The sequence below is a fragment of the Podarcis pityusensis genome, assembly GCF_964106645.2.
Source record: "Podarcis pityusensis genome assembly, chromosome: 2".
Taxonomy (NCBI): Eukaryota; Metazoa; Chordata; class Lepidosauria; order Squamata; family Lacertidae; genus Podarcis; species Podarcis pityusensis.
The window spans coordinates 107,703,547-107,725,983 of NC_138029.1; the positions used below are offsets into that span (position 1 = coordinate 107,703,547).

The following is a 22,437-nucleotide window of genomic DNA, read 5'->3' on the forward strand; positions in this document are numbered from 1 at the left end:
CAACTTGGCTGGTGACCTCCCACAATATGTTTCTCTCTCTCTCTCTCTCTCTCTCTCTCTCACACACACACACACACACACACACACACCACTAGCTTTGATCCTCTGCTTTTTAACAGCATTGTGGCACAGAAATTAAGCTGGTGAGGTTTTCTACAGCAGAATACACAGGCTAGGAAAATTGCAGTTTCTAAATTTATGTATCCCGTTAAAAGCACAGGAGCAGAGCCAGTTGCTGTCTTTTTTAAAGGCAATCAGACCTCCCACATCATTAAGGAACTGGAAGCTCGAGCCTTCTTCTGTGTTGTATATTAAAGTTTATTGAATTACCGTGTAAGAATTTTGCTCTGTAATAAAGTCATCTGGGATCTAAACTGATTATTTACAGACAAAACTCATTTGATGATAAAACTCCTACTTTGCTCAGAACAGTATCTACAATAACATTATTATACTATGGAACAACAACAAAATCAGGCTGGCTGGTTTGTCCATCAAGCTTTCCAGATTGGAGAATTTATTATTATTATTATTAATCAGTTGAGAGAGTGCATTTACGGAGCTGGGCCAGAATGAAAAAAAAGGGAAAGTGAGATGCTGAGCACCAGGGATGCAAGAAACTAGAAAAGAAACACAGGCAGAGTCCAACCAACCCACCCACCTCAGGCAGCCCTCTCCCCAAAATGAGAAGCTAGCTTACAGTGAGTCAGGCCATTGCTCCATCTGGCTTAGTATTGTCTACAGTGCAGGCAATAGACTCTACACTGACTGGCAGTGGCTGTCCAGGATTTCAGGCAGGCATTTTCTCAGGCCTACCTGGAGATTCTGGGGATCAAACCCCTTCCTGCATGCAAAGCGGGTGCTCCGTCACTGAGCTGTGGCATGAGCTAAGAGCAGTTTCTTCCTACAGAATTTATTCCCCCATTGTAGAAGTTCCTGCCGCCATTTACGCTGCAATGGAACTCTGTTGGGGGACTGAGCTGCCGAGACATATAACCTGAGGAACTGCCCTCTCTCTTTCTGCTTTTCCAAGAAGCTTGGTCACCTACTGGTGCTTGCAGACTGGGCTGGTGTAAAAAACACACCACAACAGAGACACGTTAAAAAAGGAAGAAGTTGTCCTTCTGTTTTCCTTCTGCTTGTTGCAAGAGCACAGGTGACTCTGGTGCGTGGGACAGGAAGGGTGGGCTACAGGACATGAGACGTGTCAAGGAACCAAGGCAGAGGAGCTCCACTTTTCTTAAGGTAGTGCTAATGATAGAAATAGTCCTCTGGGCAAGCCGAATTGTGCAGGGACCACTTTCTACAATGCACAGCTGCCACTTTTCAGTCTCTGAATGACCATTGGCACTAGAGGAGGACCCCTGGGGTTTGAGTAAGCACCAGATGTACCACTGCTGCACCCAAATGCCGTTTTAGCCCCCGCAGAAGGCAGTGGGTGCTGGGACCCCGCCAGAGGGCTCACCACCTCAAACAATGCTCCCCTCTCATTTTGCACAGAGCACCCCCCAGGATCGGAGGCGTCCAGAGGCGAAGAAAGGATTGAGGTACGCAAGAGGGTGCAGGGTGTGGGGAAAAGCATCTCTTAATACTAGAACCTGGAAAGAGAGCGTTGCAGGACTAGAACCCTGGCAATCCGGGACAAAATGAGGTGCTTCTTCACGCTTGGGATACCGTTCATGAAGAATGCTTGTGTATTCATGTCCGTAGGCACTCAGAGAACAGACTAGATGGGACCAGGAGGTTTCTTCTGATGCTTTTAAGAACATATTCCCACAAAGCAAGCTAGAGTCTCAAGCCCTGCATCCCAGAACCAACTCTGCTGCCTTCCTCTCTCAAGAATCACAAGCTCCTAGGCATGATTATAGGGTTGGAAAGGGTCCTTCACTCCAGCCCCCTGCAATGCAGGAATCTCAATTGGGTGGTCGTCCCCTCATTCAATTTGAAACCATACCAGACCCTGCTTAGCTTTGCAGTTTTATTGGGGCACCACTAGGAGGGATTACAATATGCAGCTTACGGATTCAGAGGCGTCTCAGTAGCAACTGCTAGGGAGCAACAACAGGAAATGGATATTGCCCTTTGCGTCTCACTTGTGGTCTTCTAGAGACACCTGGTTGGGGACTTTGGAGCTGGGGGGAGAGAAGTATAAGGGAGTAAACAAACCTTTGGATCTTCCTTACATTCCTATCCTTGGCAGCGGGGCTAAAGAGGTAAGTTGCTGTAGGCCGACGAGAGTCAACTGGAAGGTAATTTGTCTCGTAATGAGGTGACAAGAGGACACCCCATTCTGGGAAAAGAAATGGGTGCCCAATATCTGTCTGTGCACAATATACACTTTTCGTGGTACAAATCTTTACGGGACAAATTCAGAGCTCAAGACTAAGGCTCCGAGTTACAAGTTTTGTCTCACAGCCTGGTTTTAACTATGGAACAGGGGAATAATAAAAGGAGCAAGAGGCTTGCTGAGCATGTACAATGTGCTCCCTACCCCCAAGTAAAACCAGCCCCGCTCTGAGCTACCTGAAATTTGGGGGGAGGTTGTTCCAGGTCAAAGGGCATGGCTTCCAAGCAGGGTTGTGCTCTCACCTGAGGTATTAATGACTAGACTGAGATAACAGGTGGGAATATGTATGGCTGGACAGCCGTGTTGGCTGGATCTGGACGACATCAGACTGGAGAAGGCCGATGCGGCCTTTTCCTGAAGTGTGTGACACACATAATCTCAGTAATCCTTACAACAGCTATGCAAGGCATACCAGTGTAAATATCGGCGTTCCCCATATTGTAAACAGGAGGCGGAGGGCTGGAGTTCAAGTGGCTGGCTTAAGGCACCTGGGGAGTGTTGTGGCTAGGCTGAGATTTGAACCAGAGTTGCCGGAGTTGGCAACAGATGCTCTTCCTAAAATCTGTGCTACCAAGGTGGCACCAGCCTTTGAATCTCTTAAGGCATGATGCAAGGAGATCCGTGAACAGACTCGCCTGCATTTTAAAAATCCAGGGAGGAGAAAAATTCAGACCCTGGTGCTAACAGATGGGAGGGAGCTAGCCCTTTCGTGCTTGTGCCATTTCCTCAATTCAAATCCCCCTCTCCGAGGCTGGTGTTCAATTTGTCCTGCAGTTTAAAATATGCAAGCCACCTGTATGGTACCTGGAAGTCTACCTGCCACAGGGCAAGTAGCAGCTTTGGGGGGGGGGGGGTTAAAATCAGGAAAATGGCACAGTTTAGAAAGGCAAACAAGCTCTGCAACTCTAAGCTGAATCCTCCTCCCACTCTGCGCCTGCTTTTAAATTACAAGGGTTGAAAATATATGCTATTCACGGATGTCCCACAACATGCCTCATATGGCTCTTGTTGACCTATTTTGATGCTGGCACAGGCATTCTTTTAAAATTACACAGAACTCTCCGTAAAAGCTCACTGGAGTGTTCTAGGAAGCCGGACTAAAAAAAGCTGGGCATCTATCTGCAACAGAGCCTAATCCAGGGAAAACATGCCACCTCTTCTGTTTTGTTGCCTGACTGTGCAGCTGTTGAAGGAGCAGGAGGCCTGCCAAAATAAAGAGATAGAAATCCTTACCCCACGGCTTGCAAGGAAGCGGGCCAGAGCCTACGATGCAAAGCGGCAGATTGGAACGGTTTACTGTGGCTGGATCTCGCCTGAAACTGTGGCATTAGTGCTGTTTTACGTGGGCTGCAAACATACAAGGAGAAGCAGAACTAAAACTGCAGAGGCAATAAGGTGCAAGGGGGGGAAAAAAGAAACCAACACAATCCAGGGTTTCTTTCCCCCCTGTGAGGAATGACATGGAATGATTCAACAGCGCTTCAAGTGATAGTTCCTTTTCAGATAACCTAAGTAAGGTAGAGTTGTCAATTGACGGAAAATAACTCCCCAGCTGGGCTTGCACGCGTGTCTGTTAAAACAGATTAAATCAGCAAGGGATAAATATTGCCTCCTGCTGATGCCTGTAGGTTTGGGACGGGTACCTGCGACCTTCCAGATGTTGCTGGAGTTCAAGGGCGCTTCCAGGCTGCTACTATTTGGGGATGGGATCAGCAGTGCAGTGGCAAATTCAGAAGTGTAGGGCCCCTTCACCATAGGCACGCCCCCTTCTAAGAAGGCTGCATAACCTTATAATTGTACAATACTACTAATAATCAGGGATTCATTGCAACAATAAGTGCAGATCTACATGTGCTTCCTGTGAGCTAGATCTACTTTTTACTGTGCTCGTACACGGGCAAATCATTTGGAGTGCTCCAATATCTGGAGCGACTTAAGTTGTATTTGTACGTTACAGAACACGCACACAATTCTCCCGAAACCGAAGCAGCTTGTGTTTTCAGTGCTAAAAGGCTTAGCTTTGGAGCATACAGAACAACTCATCTGAGCTCTTCCAGTGTGCCTTCTGTAGAACGACCCCGGGAGCCAATCCTCCATGGCTGGCTCACTTCCTTTCCCTCTGATTTGCTCCTTTCCCTCTGATCAGCAAAAAGGGTGAGAAGACTTATTCCAAGTAGCTAAAAGGCTTCCCTTTCCTGTGGCTCCAGGACCCTGGAGACAGAGACCCTGCTGCAGAAATCGTCACAGGCCTTTGTCTCCACACACCATCCCAGACTACCAACACCTCTGGGTGAGATTCAATCGCATATGGACAAATTCATGTTGGGTAAATAAATCTGATTTGGAGCTCTTGCTGGAGAACCTCATTCCCACCTCCAAATCTTATTTTTTTATAATAGGGGAAGTGACAGGAAAACACACTGGGAAGTGTGGTATAATATTGCGAATTAGAATAAAAACCAGAATGCTAAATAAACAGCTGAGGTTGTCTAGCTTCCCCACAATTTTTGTGCAAACAAATCCCAAGTAAATAAACAGAACGTCTGGAAGTGACCCAACTCCCATCAGCCTGAGCCAGAGGTCAGGGACAATGACAGGAGTTGTCGTCTAGCAACTTTTGGAGGGGCGAAGGGGTAGCCACTGCTACTGTAGATCAAGCAGCTCTCAAAGACACAGAATGAGAAGCCGGTGAAATATTGGCAACCGAATTGCAGGCAGAGAAGCAGCAAAAGCCGCCACAATGGGCCTTGGAGGAAGCCAGAGGCACGGCCAATTGGTTCCGCAAAAATTCTGAGTTGCCTCTGGCAGACCCAGGAAAGGCCCCCCTGGGGAAGGGGGCGGCGGCGGACAAAGCAAAGCCACAGTGTGAGAGACAGGAACACGAGGAAAGAGGGTGTTTGCTTGAGAAGAAGTGCTAACTCAAAAGAGGAGCGGGAGAGGGGAGGAAAGGCTTCCCCTCTCCGCAGCTCTACAGTGCGATACAGAGGTCCGTTATTTCCCAAACAGCAGCAAACAAGAGGGGGTGAGGCAGTCGGAGGGGAGCAAGGTCTCCTTTGTGCTTTCTGGGGATGGGCTCTGTGCTTGGAGCAGCAGCTGCAGAAAGGCATGCTGGGATTGCGGGGGCAAGGACCTCCGAACCAGGTGTGGGTGAGCAAGGAAGGCGCGGGCTCCTCTGTGCTGTTCCAGGAATCTTGGCGGGGTCCCAGCTAGTGGCAGGCCTTTCCCAGCCCGGCGGTGGCTCCTCTGTCCTCCATCCTCAGCCTCTTCCCTTTCGCTTGGTCCCAGTCTGTTTTGATGCGCCAGGGAAGGGCTCTGCTGAAGAGATGCTCCCCTCGTTCTCTGATTGCTTAGGCAGTGGGATGCTCTCTCTTCTCAGGGCGAAAGGGAGCCCGCCCAAATCCAGAGCTTTGGCTACAGGCGCCGAGGCAAAAAAATCGCCGCCTGCGTGGCTACACTAGTCTCTAACCCTCTTGGCACATTCGTAACTCCCGGCCTCCTGGCTCAAGCTGAAGGGGAGGAGCCCACAGCTTCTGAGGAGGGAGACGCTCCCCTAAAGTCCATTATTATCATCATCATTATTGTTGCAAAAAAAACAAAGGAAAAAAGAAGAATAAAGTTCTCTGGCACCCTCGGCCCTCCACGGCGCTTGGCATTTCCTGGTCTGCTGCTGCTCCTCCCTCCTTCCACGTCGTCGGTGTGGCGTGCTTGGTCCCGGCTGCAGCAGGCGCCCTCTGCCCCCTCCCCCCACCTGGCTGACTGTCCCCTTGTGCACATCACAAGTCCGTGACTTTGTTCTCTACGGCGGCGGCAATCTGCTGCAGGCGGTAGCCCAGCTGCATCTTCTGCGCCGTCGGGTCCTCCTCCAAGGCGGTGATGATCTGCGGGGAGAGGAAACCTGGAGCTGTTATCTGGTAGTCATAGCCTTCGCCTCTAGAGCCAGATTTTTGGTTTTGTTTGGTGGTGGGGCAGCAGCGGATGCTCAGCATCCCAGCGAGGCCTCTGAAGGCTCGGTGCATGGATTTCTAGAGGCCAGAATCTCCATCAATAAGATACAATGCGAACTTACGTTGTATTTTAATATTCTGCTGGAAGCAGCCCAGAGTGGCTGGGGAAACCCAGCCAGATGGGCGGGGTATAAATAATATACAGTAGTACCTCTGGTTACGTACTTAATTCGTTCCGGAGGTCCGTTCTTAACCTCAAACTGTTCTTAACTTGAAGCACCACTTTAGCTAATGGGGCCTCCTGCTGCTGCCGCGCCACTGGAGCACGATTTCTGTTCTCATCCTGAAGCAAAGTTCTTAACCTGAAGCACTATTTCTGGGTTAGCAGAGTCTGTAACTTGAAGCGTATGTAACCTGAAGCGTATGTAACCCAAGGTAGCACTGGATGATGATGATGATGATGATCATCATCATCATCTTTAGGAGGGCCCCTGCTCTGGGTGCCTTCCTTGTTGGCATCCAGGAGGAGCAGGGCCTTTTTGGTAGAGGCACCCTGATTAAGGAATGCTTTCCTCTTTGAGGCCTGGGGTCAGCTTGATTCATTCGCCCTCCTGCTCCGAATTATCTCCCCACTTCCACCTCCTCTCAGCATCCAAGGGACAAGCACCAAAACAAATCCTTTGGTGGAGGGAGCAGTTTTAAGTTCCAAGGGAGCCACAGAGTTTCTGTGGGGGCAGTGGGCTCTTTTACACCCAGTCTGCAATTTTCCTCGTTGCACGTTCGTTGTGCCACTGAGTTAGTAGTAAAAGCAGCAGCAAAACCAACTGAGAAACAGAGTCTTATGAACCATTAACCTCTGTGGGCTAAATGTGGTACAAAGATGAAATTTGCACCCACTTTTGCCTCTGGTCCCACCCACCAGGGACATGTGCCCCCCCCCAGCCTGAAAAAATGTTCCTTTCCCCTACAAGGAAGTTTTTGGGACCCCATTAAAATATGAGCCACATTTACCTGGTCATAGTACTTGTTGATGTACTTGTAGAGCTCATGCAGAGCCACCAAGGAATTGAGGTCACCTGAGTAGTTCTGTAACCGGGAAACGACAGGTTAATAGTCACCAAGAGAGTAACATGCTGTCCCCCTCCCCTACTGAGACACTTTCAATAGTTTTCTGGTGGCCCAAGTTGCAAACAGGACTGGCGATATGGTGAAGTCACTTCATGGCGGAGAACTCTCAATGGATCTATGGAACATGCCTTAAATAGGACTAGGACAAACGACTTGTCCGCCTGGCCCGGTTCTGTCTGCTCTGATGGGAAACGGCTCTCCAAGGCCTCGTGCAGAGATCCTTCCCATCATCACCTGTTATCTTGATATTTTTAACTGGAAGATGCCAGGGTCTGAACCTGGGAACCTTCTGCATCCAAACTTCCGCCTGGCCTTTGGGCTGGACTCAATCTAACCCCCCCCCCTCATTTGTTTCTTTTTTGATGGAACCCCTTATATGGGATTTTGTATATAATTTTTCCCTCGGCTCTTTTTGCTCGCCTAGGTAGGACCAGCCTGGATAGTTGGCCCCGGTGAGTATTTGACATTTTCTCCCCTTATGGCTTTGATCTATAGGCTACCACTAAAACGAGGCTGCATTTTAACCTGTATTCTAACATATATTCTAATCAACTGTTTGTTTGGTTATTTGTGTGTGTGTGTGTTTTGTTTTTAATGTTTTTAATGTATTTATATTTGGTTTTAGCTGCCCTGAGCCCGGTCTTGGCTGGGGAGAGCAGGGTATAAATAAAACATTATTATTATTATTATTATTATTATTATTATTATTATTAAACTTGTGCTCTGTCATTAAGGCACACAGCCACAGTCTACAAGCTAAGACTTATTTTCCTTGCAATTACCTCTGCTCTACCTGAGTTGCTTCAGGGGAGTTGGAAGCCCCAGATGCAAGGAAGTTGGGGTGGAGGGTCATGATGTTATCTCGGCTCCATCTTGTCTGTGAGACCTGCTCCCTGCCTTTGCAGACCTTTCCCACCTGGCCTGGGAGGGCGGGGCCCTGACTGACTCCAGCTGCAAAAGCAGAGGCTGCTGAACAGACTCTTGGTCTGGGGTATTGTTTGGGGTGGGAGAGAGTTTCCTGTTATCAATGTCACTTTTTTTGCATCTTTATTTTGGATCTTATGCATATTTTTTTGATGCTTCTTTTATTGTTTATGACTGCTTTTGTTATGTTGTAATTACGTGTTGTTGTTTTTAGCATTGCCAGCCACCTTGAGCATGGTTTCAACTACAGAAAGGTGGCATACAAGTAGAATTCTGTCAAGTATGCATCTCTGCAATGGAAAACAAGGGCGGCAGAGAGCAACGCCAGTGCCAATGCTGCTTCTGTGCCCATTATGCAACTTGACCTAGTAACTCTAGAGGAGTGGACAATCTCATGGAAGAGAAGGTTATTTTGGGCTACCAGCCACAAGGGCTATGCCAGGCTTCCTCAACCTCGGCCCCTCCAGATGTTTCGAGACTACAATTCCCATCATCCCGGACCGCTGGTCCTGCTAGCTAGGGATCATGGGAGTTGTAGGCCAAAAACATCTGGAGGGCCGAGGCTGAGGAAGCCTGGGCTATGCTCAGAGGCAGAAATGCTTCTGAATACTAGTTGCTGGAAACTGCAGGAAGGGAGAGGCTTCTTGTGCTCAGATCCTACAGGCATCTGGGTGACCACTGTGAGAATAGGATGTTGGATCAGATGGGCCAGCATTCTTTCCCCTGGGATAGCTCAGCTGGTAGGAAAAGCATGAGACTCTTAATATCAGGGTCGCGGGTTTGAGCCCCACATTGGGCACAAGTTTCCTGCATTGCAGGGGGGCTGGACTAGACGGCCCTTGTGGTCGCTTCCAACTCCACAATTCTATGATTGCCTTGATCCAGCACGACTCTTCTTCCATTCCAAAAGAAGGCTCCTACAGTTTTCCCAGTGGTGATGTATGGAAGTGAGAGCTGGACCATAAAGAAGGCTGATCGCCAAAGAATTGATGCTTTTGAATTCTGGTGCTGGAGGAGACTCTGGAGAGTCCCATGGACTGCAAGAAGATCAAACCTATCCCATTCTGAAGGAAATCAGCCCTGGGTGCTCACTGGAAGGACGGATCCTTAAGCTGAGGCTCCAATACTTTGGCCACTTCATGAGAAGAGAAGACTCCCTGGAAAAGACCCTGCTGTTGGGAAAGATGGAGGGCACAAGGAGAAGGGGACGACAGAGGACGAGATGGTGGGACTGTGTTCTCGAAGCTACCAGCATGAGTTTGACCAAACTGCGGGAGGCAGTGGAAGACAGGAGTGCCTGGCGTGCTCTGGTCCATGGGGTCACGAAGAGTCGGACACGACTAAACGACTAAACAACAACAGAGGTCTTGGCTCAGCAGGAGGAAAACAGAGAAAGGAAAAAAGACTGTGATGTAGCTTGCAGCCTACTTACTCGTGAGAGTTCAGCCAGGGCGGAATTCATTTCCTGGTCACTTGCAGAGATGGTTTGGCGGATATCTGCATAGTACCTACAGGAGATAAAGAACGATAACCATTCATTTCTTTACTCTGTTTCCTTCCTTTCCTTTCTAGGCACATCCATCCGGCTCCCTGGCCCTCCTCCTTACCTTTCCACCATCTGCTTGTAACGTGGAATGTCGCGGGCGTAGAGAAGCTTGTTAATCGGAGAATCCTGGAAATGCCACAAAGGGAGCAAGACATTAGGAACGACACCCAGCAAATTTTTTAGGTTTCATGATAACAGTTATCTAAATGGCAGCAGCGATGAATAGGACAAGGAAAGTTTGAAAGAGGAAAATTTGAAAGAGCTGGGTTAAGTTTAGAATGTTGTTAGCACTCCCAACTCCCTTCCGTCTCTGCCAGCATAGCCAAATGATCAGGAATGACAGAAATCATAGCCCAGACGTTCTGGAGTGCACCAGGTTCGGAAGGCCTGCTCTGAGTGTCCTAAGGTGCACACAGTGACTGACAACCGCCCTGCTGGATGGAGAACGGAAAGCAAAAAATTGGCTTGGGCAGCCACTCTGGCTGCAGAAAGGAAGCCTCGTGTTCTATCGTCACCCATTTTTTTAAAACAGGAATTGCGGGCAGGAGCTCTGCAGGCACATTACAATGAATGACAACGGAGACATTGCAGCAGCAGCAACAAAAATGGGCTGGAGTCGTGTCCCTTGGCATCCTTCGCATGGCAAGTACCAGCCAAGAGTCGTGCAACTGAATGGTTCCTGCATTTGCAAGGGAGACGGGCCCCTTTGGGCCCTTTCCCCACGATTCTCCGTCAGGCTGCGTCAGTGCTGGAGAGAAGCTCATTTTCCGAGCGAGAAAGCACTGTGGGTTGCGCTCAGGAGAAAGGCAACACGCCCACAGCAGAGGAATGCCTGGATCCTCTGCAGCAAAAGGCAACAGCCCCGCTTGACTTGCATCAGGAAAAGATGGCGTGGAGAGCATACGGCTACCATATTTTTCCCCAACTGATGTCAAAGCAGAAACTCAAGGCCCATGCCTTCTCTAAGCTCACCCGGCCCAGCTTGTGGTCCGCGAGAGTGCAGGAGTCCATGAAGGTCTGAGCAATGACCAGGAGCACAGCGTCCACATTGTCCGACGTCTGCACATCAAATACGAACTGGGGGTTCTTGATTATGTTGATCCAGAACCTCAGGGGAAGGCTGCAGAGAGAAGAGGAAACGGTCAACCTACTGGCATGCGATGGGAATCCTATGGACTAAGTGCTTCGGGAGCTGAACTAGGGTAGCCTAGGGACCAGGGGCCAAAATGCACAACCCAATTGCAATCCTGGCACATAGCGACAACTCCACGCCCCATTAGGGGCAGCAGAGATGGGTGCTGTCAAAGTTCTGTTAGAGCATGGGTAGGCAAACTAAGGCCCGGGGGGCCAGATCCGGCCCAATCGCCTTCTAAATCTGGCCCACAGATGGTCCGGGAATCAGTGTGTTTTTACATGAGTAGAATGTGTCCTTTTATTCAAAATGCATCTCTGGGTTATTTGTGGGGCATAGGAATTCGTTCAATTTCCCCCCCAAAAAAATATAGTCCAGCCCCCCACAAGGTCTGAGGGACAGTGGACCGGCCCCCTGCTGAAAAAGTTTGATGACCCCTGTGCTAGAGTATTCTCTTTTTTAAAAAAATATTTTTTATTAAGTTTCTTACAGATGTAACATATATCACAACAAAAGAAAAGCAGGAAGAAAAAAAACAAAAAGAAAAAAGACAAGGTCACAAATATAAACAAAAAAGAGAGTAAAAACAAAATACCGGTAAACACCTAAACACCACAAATTAATGAATTATTTAAACTTCTAACCTCATAAACATATTTTGGGCTTCCTCTGACCCCTCCCATCTGAATTTCCTTGTAATTAAAATGTAGCAGTTTTCTGATATCATTTTTTAAAAACACAATATTCCAATTAAAATAAAATTTCTTAACTTTCCTTAAAGTTCTAAATCTTATTTATTTAATTAACTCCTAATTTAATCCTAGGCCTATTTTGGTACTTTCAAGTAATTTCTAATTTTTAACATGTGCTAGAGTATTCTCCGTCACAGGGAAGTGGAGAGCATGGCAATATCCCAGTGGGATATTCCGCTATAGGCAGCGGCTTGGGCTGCACACCTGTTTGTCTTCCAGATGTGGATGGTCTCTGGGTCCGTGATCCCATGGCTCAGCGCTTGATCATCCAACAGGTCAAAGAAGTACTTCACAGCCAGAGGGACGGGGCGGGAGGTACTGAGGATCACCTGGAACAGGTCGTCTACAAACTTCTGCATCGTCCCCTGCAGGTAAACAACCCAGGTAGAAAGAGACAAGCCTTCAAGAAACATCTACAGTGGTGTTTTTCCAGCACGGAGCCAGCGAGGAAGAACTGCCAAGCTACATGGATTTCCATTGTTGTTTGGGGTTGGCGTACTACTTTGGTCTTCCTTTCTTTAAATAAAAGGCTGCTGAGACTACAGTGGAACCTTGGTTCTCAAACTTAATCTGTTCCAGAAGCCCGTTCCAAAAGCAAAGTGTTCCAAAACCAAGGCACACTTTCCCATAGAAAGTAATGCAAAATGGATTACTCCGTTAAGACTTTTAAAAACAGCCTCTAAAACAGCAATTTAACTTGAATTTTACCATCTAACTAGACCATCGATCCATAAAATGAAAACAATAAACAATGTACTGCAGTCACACAATCAATCCATCAGCAGCTGAACTGGGTTCCACACAGTCACAAAAACACAACAAAAAGAGCCACAAAAACACAAAATAAATAGCAAAAACAGACACACCTCAGCGTAACACTCAAAACCGAAGTGTGGCACTTAAACTGGAAGTGTAACGCTCAAAACGGAGCACATTCGGCTTCTGAAAAAGGTTCGCAAACTGGAACCCTTACTTCCGGGTTTGCAGTGTTTGGGTTCCAAGTTGTTTGAGTACCAAGGTGTTTGAGAACCAAGGAACCACTGTAATCAGAAACTGAAGACCACTGGAGTGGGGGTTAAGGGTCTTTCAACCTTTCCCTCTTGCACCCTCTGTGGAAAATGTACCCATCCTCCAAGTCTTTGCTTATGAGAGACAGAGCTTTTACGTACATACCATAAGCAACGACAGCAGCAATTATCAATAAATAATAGCAATTATTGATAAATAATATATATAATACATAAATTATCAACGCATCATGGAAAAACAAATGCTAAATTGTGAAATGCATTAGAACTGACAGATGCAGCCATGTAAGATGTGTATGAAAAGCAGTGCTTTTCATTTCCAGATTACAGTGGTACCTCGGGTTAAGTACTTAATTCGTTCCGGAGGTCCGTTCTTAACCTGAAACTGTTCTTAACCTGAGGTACCACTTTAGCTAATGGGGCCTCCCTCTGCTGCCGCACCGCCGGAGCACAATTTCTGTTCTCATCCTGAAGCAAAGTTCTTAACCTGAGGTAATATTTCTGGGTTAGCGGAGTCTGTAACCTGAAGCACCTGTAAACTAAAGCGTATGTAACCCGAGGCACCACTGTACTGCCTTTCCCTCAGGAAGGTTCAGCAAGGGCATCGTGGGACAAGGTCCCAGGATGCAACAGTGTCAGTGACGCCAAGTCGCAATGCACAGGCCTAGCGCTGCAATTCTGTGCATACTTACTCAGAGGTAAAGTTTGTCTGCTTTTTCACTGAGACTTATGCCCAGGAAAGCGTGCCTAGGGTTGCAGCCTGAAAGGATACCAGGAATGGGAGGAGGTGAGCAGAGAGCTCCTTCTTACCTTCATGGAGAGGAGGCGGGTGAGATAGATCTCAGGAATAGCCTTGGCCCTCTCTCTCTCCCGGACGCTCCCTCGCCGATGTTTAGGCAGCTCGGGCTCCTCTGTCGGCTTCACCAGGTGCCAGAGCTTCATCCCACCCTCATCAGCATCTTCCAGCATTGGGGTCTCTATAATGCACAAAGCGGTAAACACCAACAAATGTTTAGAATTTGGAACTGGGTATTGTCTGTCTTTTTAAATAGTTTCATTCTGCCTTTTCTCCACAGAGACCAAGATGGCATAGATGGCTCCTGCCTGCATGCCCAAGGATTAAGGCTTTCTGGGAAATGATATATAATGAATTGAAAAAGGTATTTAAATATACCTTTCTGAAGAAACCAGAGGCCTTTCTTCTGGGCATGGTCGGCTAAGTGGTGCGAAGGGAGGATAGAACTTTTTTTATGTATGCTACAACAGCAGCAAGATTACTCATCGGAAAGTACTGGAAGACACAAGAATTGCCCACCCGAGAAGAATGGCAGACGAAAGTGATGGATTATATGGAACTGGCTGAGATGACCGGCAGAATTCGAGACCAGGGAGAAGGGTCGATGGAAGAAGATTGGAAAAAAATTCAAAATATACCTTCAAAAATATTGTAATATAAAAGACTGTTAGAAAGAGGTTGGAAAATGAAAATTAGGTCGTTTTGGTAGATATGATATAAAGGATTAAGTAAAATGAGTCAATGAAATTGACGAAACAGAGGAGGTTTAATTACATTATTTTAAATTAAAATATGTAAATGAAAATAAGGTTAGAAGGACTTGCTGGAAATACGATCTGAACTAGAATACAAAACTGGGAGGTGAGAGGAGGTCATGGACATAAGTAAAGGGAAAAGGCTATGTAAAGGTTTAATTTGTTTTTGTTTTATTTTAACTTAATGCATTTTTATACTTTTTGTTAAGTCTTCTTTTTTTATTCTATTTTATTGTTCATTTTTATCTTTTTACTTTTCGCTTTGTTAGGGTTAAATTTTTCTTTGTATTTCATATGGTTTTTCTTTCTCTTTTCTGTAACTTTAAATATGGAATAAATATCATTTAAAAAAAAATAAATAGATGGCTCCTGCCTGCCTGCCATTCATTCTCACAACAGTCCTGTGAGGTAGATCTCTGTGTGTGTGGGTGTGGGTATGTGAGAGAGAGAGAGAGAGAGAGAGAGAGAGAGAGAGAGAGAGAGAGAGAGAGACAGACAAAAACTGATAATAATAATAATAATAATAATAATAATAATAATAATAATAATTTATTTATACCCCACCCATCTGACTAGGTTTCCCCAGGCACTCTGGGCGGCTTCCAACAAAAGATTAAAAATACATTAAAACATCAGACATTAAAAGCTTCCCTGAACAGGGCTGCCTTCAGGTGTCTTCTAAAGGTCAGATAGTTGTTTATTTCTTTGACATCTGATGGGAGGATGTTCCACAGGGCGGGTACCACTACCGAGAAGGCCCTCTGTCTGGTTCCCTGTAATCTCGCTTCTCGCAGTGAGGGAACCACCAGAAGGCCCTTGGAGGTGGACCTCAGGGTCCGGGCTGAATGATGGGGGTGGAGACGCTCCTTCAGGTATACTGGGCCAAGGCCGTTTAGGGCTTTGAAGATCAGCACCAACACTTTGAATTGTGCTTGGAAACGTACTGGGAGCCAATGCAGTTCTTTCAAGACTGGTGTTATATGGTCTCGGTGGCCACTCCCAAAAGCTTCATGGTCAGACAGGGATTTGAATGCAGGTGTGCTCAATGCGCTGACTACCACACCACATACTGTAGATCCTTGCAAGCGAATGACAAACCTTTTCTTCTTTTGCCTCTCTGATCCAGGGGCAGGCAGACTTCCAAGCTTACAGAATTGTGTTGAACCAAAGGTGAACTGTTCAGGAAGCTCTGCAAACGCCATCTTGGTAGTCAAGATAACCCCACAATTAATGGGCAGTTATTGCAGCAGTGAGCTCATATATATTTATTTGGATATTTCCCGCCTATGCCCTCATCTGGTCAGGCGAAGTGATGGGACGTTCTATCCAAAGTGACGTGACGCTGCTTTGTGTATAAATAATATGTAAACACCTTCTGAGGGACTCCACTTATCAGAGCTGAGCTCACAGTCCTGCCTTACAAAAATCCAGTCCTAGTTTCCTCCAGAAACTTTCTTCATTTCATCAGCCTAATTTACAGGGGGAAGGTGGAGGCCTTCTGTTGTTGCTATAGTTAAAACAACCAGCAGTCAGAATATTTTCTGATCTACTGACAAGCATTCAGAGAGTTACCTTCTGCCCACCCAAGCTGGCACTGATTATTTCTCCAGATTTTACTCCAACATTTAAACAAGAGCTAGAGCAACTTACTCTCTCCAGGGATATAGTCCTGATTCTCCCTGGGAAGATGCTTGGTCATACGAGGAACAAGAGCAACAGTGGCTCCATCGGGCACCTGAGAATGAAGGGGGAAATTGAGTTAGGCAGCATCATGCATTCCTCTTTTCTCTCTATATAATAAAAATGTCACCATGTCATCATGCAGCCCCTACTGGAGGATCTTGTAGTGGCTCATCACAATCTTGGATTTGTATAAAGTCAGGATAGGGGAGCAAAAGCAATGGCAGGATGCACAACACAGAATCTTAAGTGGGAAAGGACCAAAAGGCCAGGAAGCCCAACCCCCTGCCGCAGAGTAGGACCTTTTTTTCACCAGATCCCAGAGGTCAAGAAGAGGCTGAATCTGGAGAACAAGGGCACTCCAAAAAAGGTCCTTGGGGAGAAAAACAGCTCAAGGCAACCCATGCACTGAGCCAAGCCACCCACTGTAGAAGAAAGCCAAAGGCCAACAATAATTCTCCCTCACCTTGTAGTGTTGCAGTGTGTTGAGACGCTTCCAGTTGCCCTGGACAACAGAAGTCACGTCCTCATCGGAGAGGATGAGGTGCCCAGCCAGACCTGATCTCCACTCTAGCAGAAACGAAGGGGGAACAAAAATCAATAACCAGGTTGGCAAGCAGCTTAGAGGTGATTTGTGCCCAGATGGGGAGAGAGGAAGGGAGGGAGATCAACAGTAGGTGCAGCCCGATCCAGTTTTGTCCCCAACCTTCTCTTCCCTGCTTAGTTTTACAAGAACAACACTGGGACTGAAGAGGGGGAAGCTGGCAAGCAGAACCACCCTAGTAAGAATGCAGGCAGGTGGAAGCTGGAAGAAGGGAGACTAAGGTTGATCTGACAGTGCCTCCTTTGCCCTAATGGACCAGATTTCACTGCAGCAGCTACAAACCCATAATGAGCACGGGGCGGGAGACACTTCCTCTATGTATCCCACAGCAGGGATGGAAAACCAGTGGCCCTCTAGATTGCTGGACTCCAACTCCCATCAGCCTCAGTCGGCACGGCCAATGGTCAGGGATGATGGGAACTGAAGTGCAACATCAGTTGGGTGGCCACAGGTTCCCTCCATCCCTGTTCCTACAGCCAGATAGTCCATCTCCTTGGTACTTTGGGGTACTGTACCGCAGAGCAGAGTCCCACCATAATCACTCTTTCCTCCACTGCCTGGAATTCTACTCACCCAAGTCAAGCGTGTCTGGGTCTGGCCGGTGGCAGTAAGGTGTCCCTTTGTAGACCTGGTCGAGAATCTTCTCCTTCACTTGGGTGATGGTGTCGCAATCCAGCCCCTTCACCAACACCCCTTGGGAGCCCTCTGGTCCTCCCACCGTGCTTCCAGTTTGCGCCACGGCTGTCAAGGTCTGCAAAAAAACAAGGCGGGCAAAGATGAGATGACTCAGCGGCGCTCCACTCGCCCACCTGTTTCTCAAGTTCCCAAACGCTGACTAAGCACTATAGAGGTGAGTGGCGGTGCTGCTGTGGTGCAAAGGAACACACCGCAAAGAATTCTGGGAGCTGTAGTTTGTTAAGGGTGTTGAGAGCTGTTAGGAGTGTCGGAATCTCCACTCGGCCAAGCCGATAAAGCTCATCTTCCGGCCGAGTCCTTCAGAATCGTCCTCCTGATGAGTAATTAAGGACCTGAGCCTTTGATAAGGGCTCAGGCACATTCCCCCATTCAGCAGAGTTTCCAAAGCAGCAGAAGTGATGAGATTTATGGCTACATGCTATGCTTTATTACTAAGCTATGCAGACAGCAAAGAAATATACATCCTCTCTCTATGAAAGCAGAGAGCAACTGAAACAAAGGAACAGAGAAACCAGGACGTCACATCCGTCTCCCTTCTCCCGTGAGACTTCCAACAGTCTGGAAGGTCTCTGGAATGTAAACAGAGCCTTGCAACTCTAAGCAGCTGCTCAGTGGCAAACAGAAACTAACAAGGAAACCCCCCTATTCTACTCCCAGAGCTACAATTTTCTGATTGATTTAACAGTCCATCCCTCTTCCCAGGAAACTGCTGGAACTGTTAGCTCTGTGAAAGAAAAGGACAGAGGGCCAGAAGATGAGGTATGCATTTGGGTGGCCAGAGAAGCCAGTGTTTAGCTGAATGAGAGACTGGTTCTAGACGGGCCTCTCTCCCCAGCAGGACTTTGGCCGCTCTCACCAGTGTGCGGTATTCCAGGTCTTCTCTGAGAAGGCGGTTGTCATTCAGGGTGTACTTCGCCTTTCCCGTCACCCAGTCCACTGGCCCCTTATCCACCTGGTGTTTTATGCCCCGGAAGAGCATATAGAGAGGCTCTCCAACAGAGTCCTAGTGGAGAAATGGAGAAAAGCCTCATCAGATACAACACAGCAGCTCTGGGAGCTTCTACCTGCCATTCTGGGCCATCTCACTGCAGAAGCAGGTCAGGTGGAAACATCTAACCAAGCCAGGCTGAGTGGGTCAACTGGTGGGCCGAGACCAACCAGTGGGTCCCAGCTTCACCTGAAGTGGGTCGCAGCAGCAGCATTACACTGCTGAAATACAGGGTGAAAAAAATTAAGGAATTAATCCCAAAATGCACGTTTACGCTGAAGGTGGGCGATAGGTCTGAAAAAGTTGATTAGTGTTACCACTGAGCCACTGTTCCTCTTCAAAACATTAAAAATATTCCTCTTTAACCAGGCCTTTGGCTGATGTCCTTTCAATGTCCTTTCAAAATGTGTTGGGGAGGTGGTTTTTGTTCTTATTTATTATGTACCGTATTTTTCGCTCTATAACACGCACCCGACCATAACACGGACATAGTTTTTAGAGGAGGAAAATCCGTAGGCATGCCACCCGTAGGCATTTCCTCCATAACACGCACAGACATTTTCCCTTACTTTCTAGGAGGAAAAAAGTGAGTGTTATGGTGCAAAAAATACGGTATTTTGTGTTTTTTATACAGTGGTGCCTCAGGTTACAGACGCTTCAGGTTACAGACGCTTCAGGTTACAGACCCTACTAACCCAGAAATAGTACCTCGGGTGAAGAACTTTGCTTCAGGATGAGAACAGAAATCGAGCGGCGGTGGCGTGGCGGCAGCAGGAGGCCCCATTAGCTAAAGTGGTACCTCAGGTTAAGAACAGTTTCAGGTTAAGAACAGACCTCCGGAACGAATTAAGTTCTTAACCCGAGGTACCACTGTATTGTGATTTTATGCCATCACTGCCCTGAGACCTGCAGGTATAGGGCATTATACAAATGTAATTAATAATAACAAATAATAATCATGGTGGGCTCGCAGGTCTGAGTAAAAGCCGATTTAGCCAGCAACTGCCTTGAAAGCATCTTGGTTTCAGATTAGATTCTAGTGCCTTCAAAGGAGGGGTTGTGTCGATCCACATTTCCCTGTTCTGAAGGACAAATGTTCCTAGTGTGTCAAGATGGCCCACCTTTACATGGCCTGGGCTTTAGTGTGTTGGGTTCCTGCTCCAGGGTCACCTCTGAATCCTGTTCCCCTGCTCTTGCCAGCTTTATCTCAGGAGAAAGTGACAACGGGTTCTTGGAGCTCTTGCTTCTCCCTGCAGGCCAAGAGATCCTGACAGCTGTCCCCAGCCTCACGGGGATGGGCAAGACTGAGTTACTCAGATGACAACAGCAGGCCAAACGCACAGGAAGTTGGCAGCATAGTGCTCTCCTGACGCAGTTGGCCTCATATTCCCATCATCCCCCAACTGTTGGCCATGCTAGCTAGGGCTGATGGGAACTGTAGTCTGACACCAACTGGAGGGGGCCATTTTGGCTAGCTCTGTTCCAGCAGGACATGCAAGCTCCACCTTGACCTTTTCTCCCCTTGGACGACTAGGAGGATGATGTCTTACCCTCACAAACGCGTATAGGCAGATGGACATCCAGTTTGTCAGCAGCTTCTCCACCACCGTCTCTGTCCTGAAAGAGAACCCAAATTTGTTAGGCTTCTGTCCAGGGTGGATAAAAATCAGTGATTTTTTAAATGGATTTTTAAAATTTAAATTGGATTTTAAAAATTTAAATCAGATGTTTTTTAATTTAAATTGGATTTTTAAAATTTAAATCAGATGTTTTTTTAATTTAAATTGGATTTTTAAAATAAAATGCTTTTGGAGGAAAAATATTTCTAAAGATAGTTTTCAATTTAAGTTACATTATAGTCCAAAGGCTATTCATCAGGAAATAAGGATTTGTTTTAAGTTTTTCATGTGTGCTAAAATTCAGTATAAGTTTTCTTTTTTAAAAACCGTTTAACCACATCAGTTGACAAACATGCATAACAAATGCTACTATGTTACTGTTTAGTTAAATAAATTGCTTAAATTGTTATTGAGGAAATGATTATTTTTCTCCTTCCAATAAAGTACAGAAGAAAAGCTGTCCAAATATAAAGAGTTAACTTATTAAACCTCACCATAATTTCATAATTATCTATGTATTTCTAATAGTACAACCAAATCAGTAACTTTTGATAGAACTGTAAAAACTACTATAAAAATTCATTATTCCAAAAACAAAACCTTTATCTGGTTGTAAATATTAAGATTATACCAGCAAGAATGAGTCTTTCTGTAAAAAAATATTATTTACATCAAGTCTTACTGACTAGTGATTTAAATCGATTTGATTTAAATCAAATCCACCCTGCTTCTATCTCACAGCTCAAAAGAGACAGTAACACAGGGGTGCCCAAACTTTTTTCAAAGAGGGTCAGATTTGATGAAGCGAACATGCGTGAGGGCCAACCAAAGTTGCTGAGCTTCTCTTAGGATTGAAGTTTACCCAAAAGTTGTTCACCTTTTTTTAGGATTTAACCCAGAAGTTGTTGAGCTTTTTTTAGGATTTTACCCTAGGACATACACTACTGCCACGGGGGCCAAATTAAATCGACCAATGGGCCGAATTACGCCCCTGGAACGGACTTTGGACATGTCTGTAGTAACGCTTCTCTACGTCTGCTCCCCACAGAGATATACTGGGCACTCAGCTTTTTTCTAAAACATCATGAAGTTGGGAGGTGGGGATGTCAACACAAGAAAGAGTGGCGGGCTTTCTCTCTCTCTCTCTCTCTCTCTCTCTCTCTCTCTCTCTCTCTCTCTCTCCTGCCCACCTTCGCAGCATCAGTTTGGGGTTCTTGGCGACGTACTGCTCCACCAGGTCATTCAGGAGGGTCTTGAGGATGTCCGTGAAGTACTCGAGCTTCCCGTGCAGCGAGACCGTGAGAAGAGACGCGACGTAGGCCCGGTCCCTCGGGGAGAAAGTGCGCTGGATCTCCAAGGTGTGTATAAACTGGGCACATCGAGGGAGGGGACAAAAACACAGAACTGTCGTTAGGAAACAATTGATTGGTTGGGGACGAGGTATTTTAGCTGGTTGAGGGGTCGTCCTTTAGAGGTCTCTTTCCCATAAAAACAACAACCATGGAGATTAGAAGCTGGAAGGGGTTAAATTCAGAAAGGCCAAGAGGGGCCAGAAATGCACAAGAGCTGAACTGAATCAGAAGCTCCCTACTCCTGTGTCAAGGCTCAGGGAATCCTATCCCTTCCCTGGTGGCAGATAACATGAATCTACATAATCTACCGTATTTTTCGCTCCATAAGACGCACTTTTTTCCTCCTAAAAAGTAAGGGGAAATGTCTGTGTGTCTTATGAAGCAAATGAACTAGACGGCAGAGGGATCCCTTGGCTGCCACTGCAGTCGCTCACTGAGGGATGCTTCCGCAGCCGGAGCCATGGCTCCCGTCCATCGCTCGCTGTGAAGCCAGCAGAGCAAGAGCCGCTGACATGCTCTGCATAGCTCTTGCTTTTCTTGCTTTAAAGTAGAGAGTGTTTCAGTGGCTCTTGCTCTGCTGGCTTTACAGTGAGGCGGGAGGAGGGACAGATGGAAGCCATGGCTCCCATCCGCCCCTCCTCCCAACTTTCTGTAAAGCAAGCAAAGCCCCTGTCCTGGTGTCTCCTCCTCCTCTTTTACAGTGAGGCGGGAGGAGGGATGGGCAAGCAAAGTGAGAGTTGCGCAAAGCGGGACAGACCCATGTGAGCCGCTCTCGCTTTGCTTGCTCTAAAGCAAGCAAAGCGAGAGCCGCTTACACGCTCTGCACAGAATATTGTTTTTATTGTTTTCCTCCTCTAAAAACTAGGTGCATCTTATGATCAGGTGCGTCTTATGGAGCGAAAAATACGTTATTCAGTACAGTGGTACCTCGGGTTACATACGCTTCAGCTTACATACGCTTCAGGTTACAGACTCTGCTAACCCAGAAATAGTGCTTCAGGTTAAGAACTTTGCTTCAGGATAAGAACAGAAATCGGGCTCCGGCGGCGCAGCAGCAGCAGGAAGGCCCCATTTGCCAAAGTGGTGCTTCAGGTTAAGAACGGACCTCTGGAACAAATTAATTACTTAACCCGAGGTACCACTGTA

The 22,437-nt window shown here is 46.9% G+C and overlaps 1 protein-coding gene and 1 long non-coding RNA gene across 4 annotated transcripts in view; one reads left to right on the forward strand and one right to left on the reverse strand.

Moving 5' to 3' along the window:
* The window catches only part of LOC308470279, a 350,106-nt gene that overhangs the window by 114,945 nt on the left and 212,724 nt on the right, over window positions 1-22,437 (forward strand). The gene's annotated exons all lie outside the window — the stretch shown is intronic.
* The window catches only part of PLXNB1 (plexin B1), a 139,372-nt gene continuing 117,229 nt past the window's right edge, over window positions 295-22,437 (reverse strand). For all 3 annotated transcript variants that reach the window (XM_080991547.1, XM_080991548.1, XM_080991546.1), the window contains 13 exons: window positions 21,130-21,308; window positions 19,871-19,937; window positions 18,189-18,335; window positions 17,210-17,387; window positions 16,499-16,602; window positions 16,003-16,087; window positions 13,612-13,778; window positions 11,978-12,138; window positions 10,862-11,009; window positions 9,951-10,015; window positions 9,776-9,851; window positions 7,303-7,377; window positions 295-6,225 (listed from right to left, as the gene is read on the reverse strand). In XM_080991547.1, the coding sequence (XP_080847673.1) occupies window positions 6,121-6,225; window positions 7,303-7,377; window positions 9,776-9,851; window positions 9,951-10,015; window positions 10,862-11,009; window positions 11,978-12,138; window positions 13,612-13,778; window positions 16,003-16,087; window positions 16,499-16,602; window positions 17,210-17,387; window positions 18,189-18,335; window positions 19,871-19,937; window positions 21,130-21,308 (1,557 nt within the window). In that variant the 3' untranslated portion in view covers window positions 295-6,120. The remainder of the gene's footprint in view (window positions 6,226-7,302; window positions 7,378-9,775; window positions 9,852-9,950; window positions 10,016-10,861; window positions 11,010-11,977; window positions 12,139-13,611; window positions 13,779-16,002; window positions 16,088-16,498; window positions 16,603-17,209; window positions 17,388-18,188; window positions 18,336-19,870; window positions 19,938-21,129; window positions 21,309-22,437) is intronic.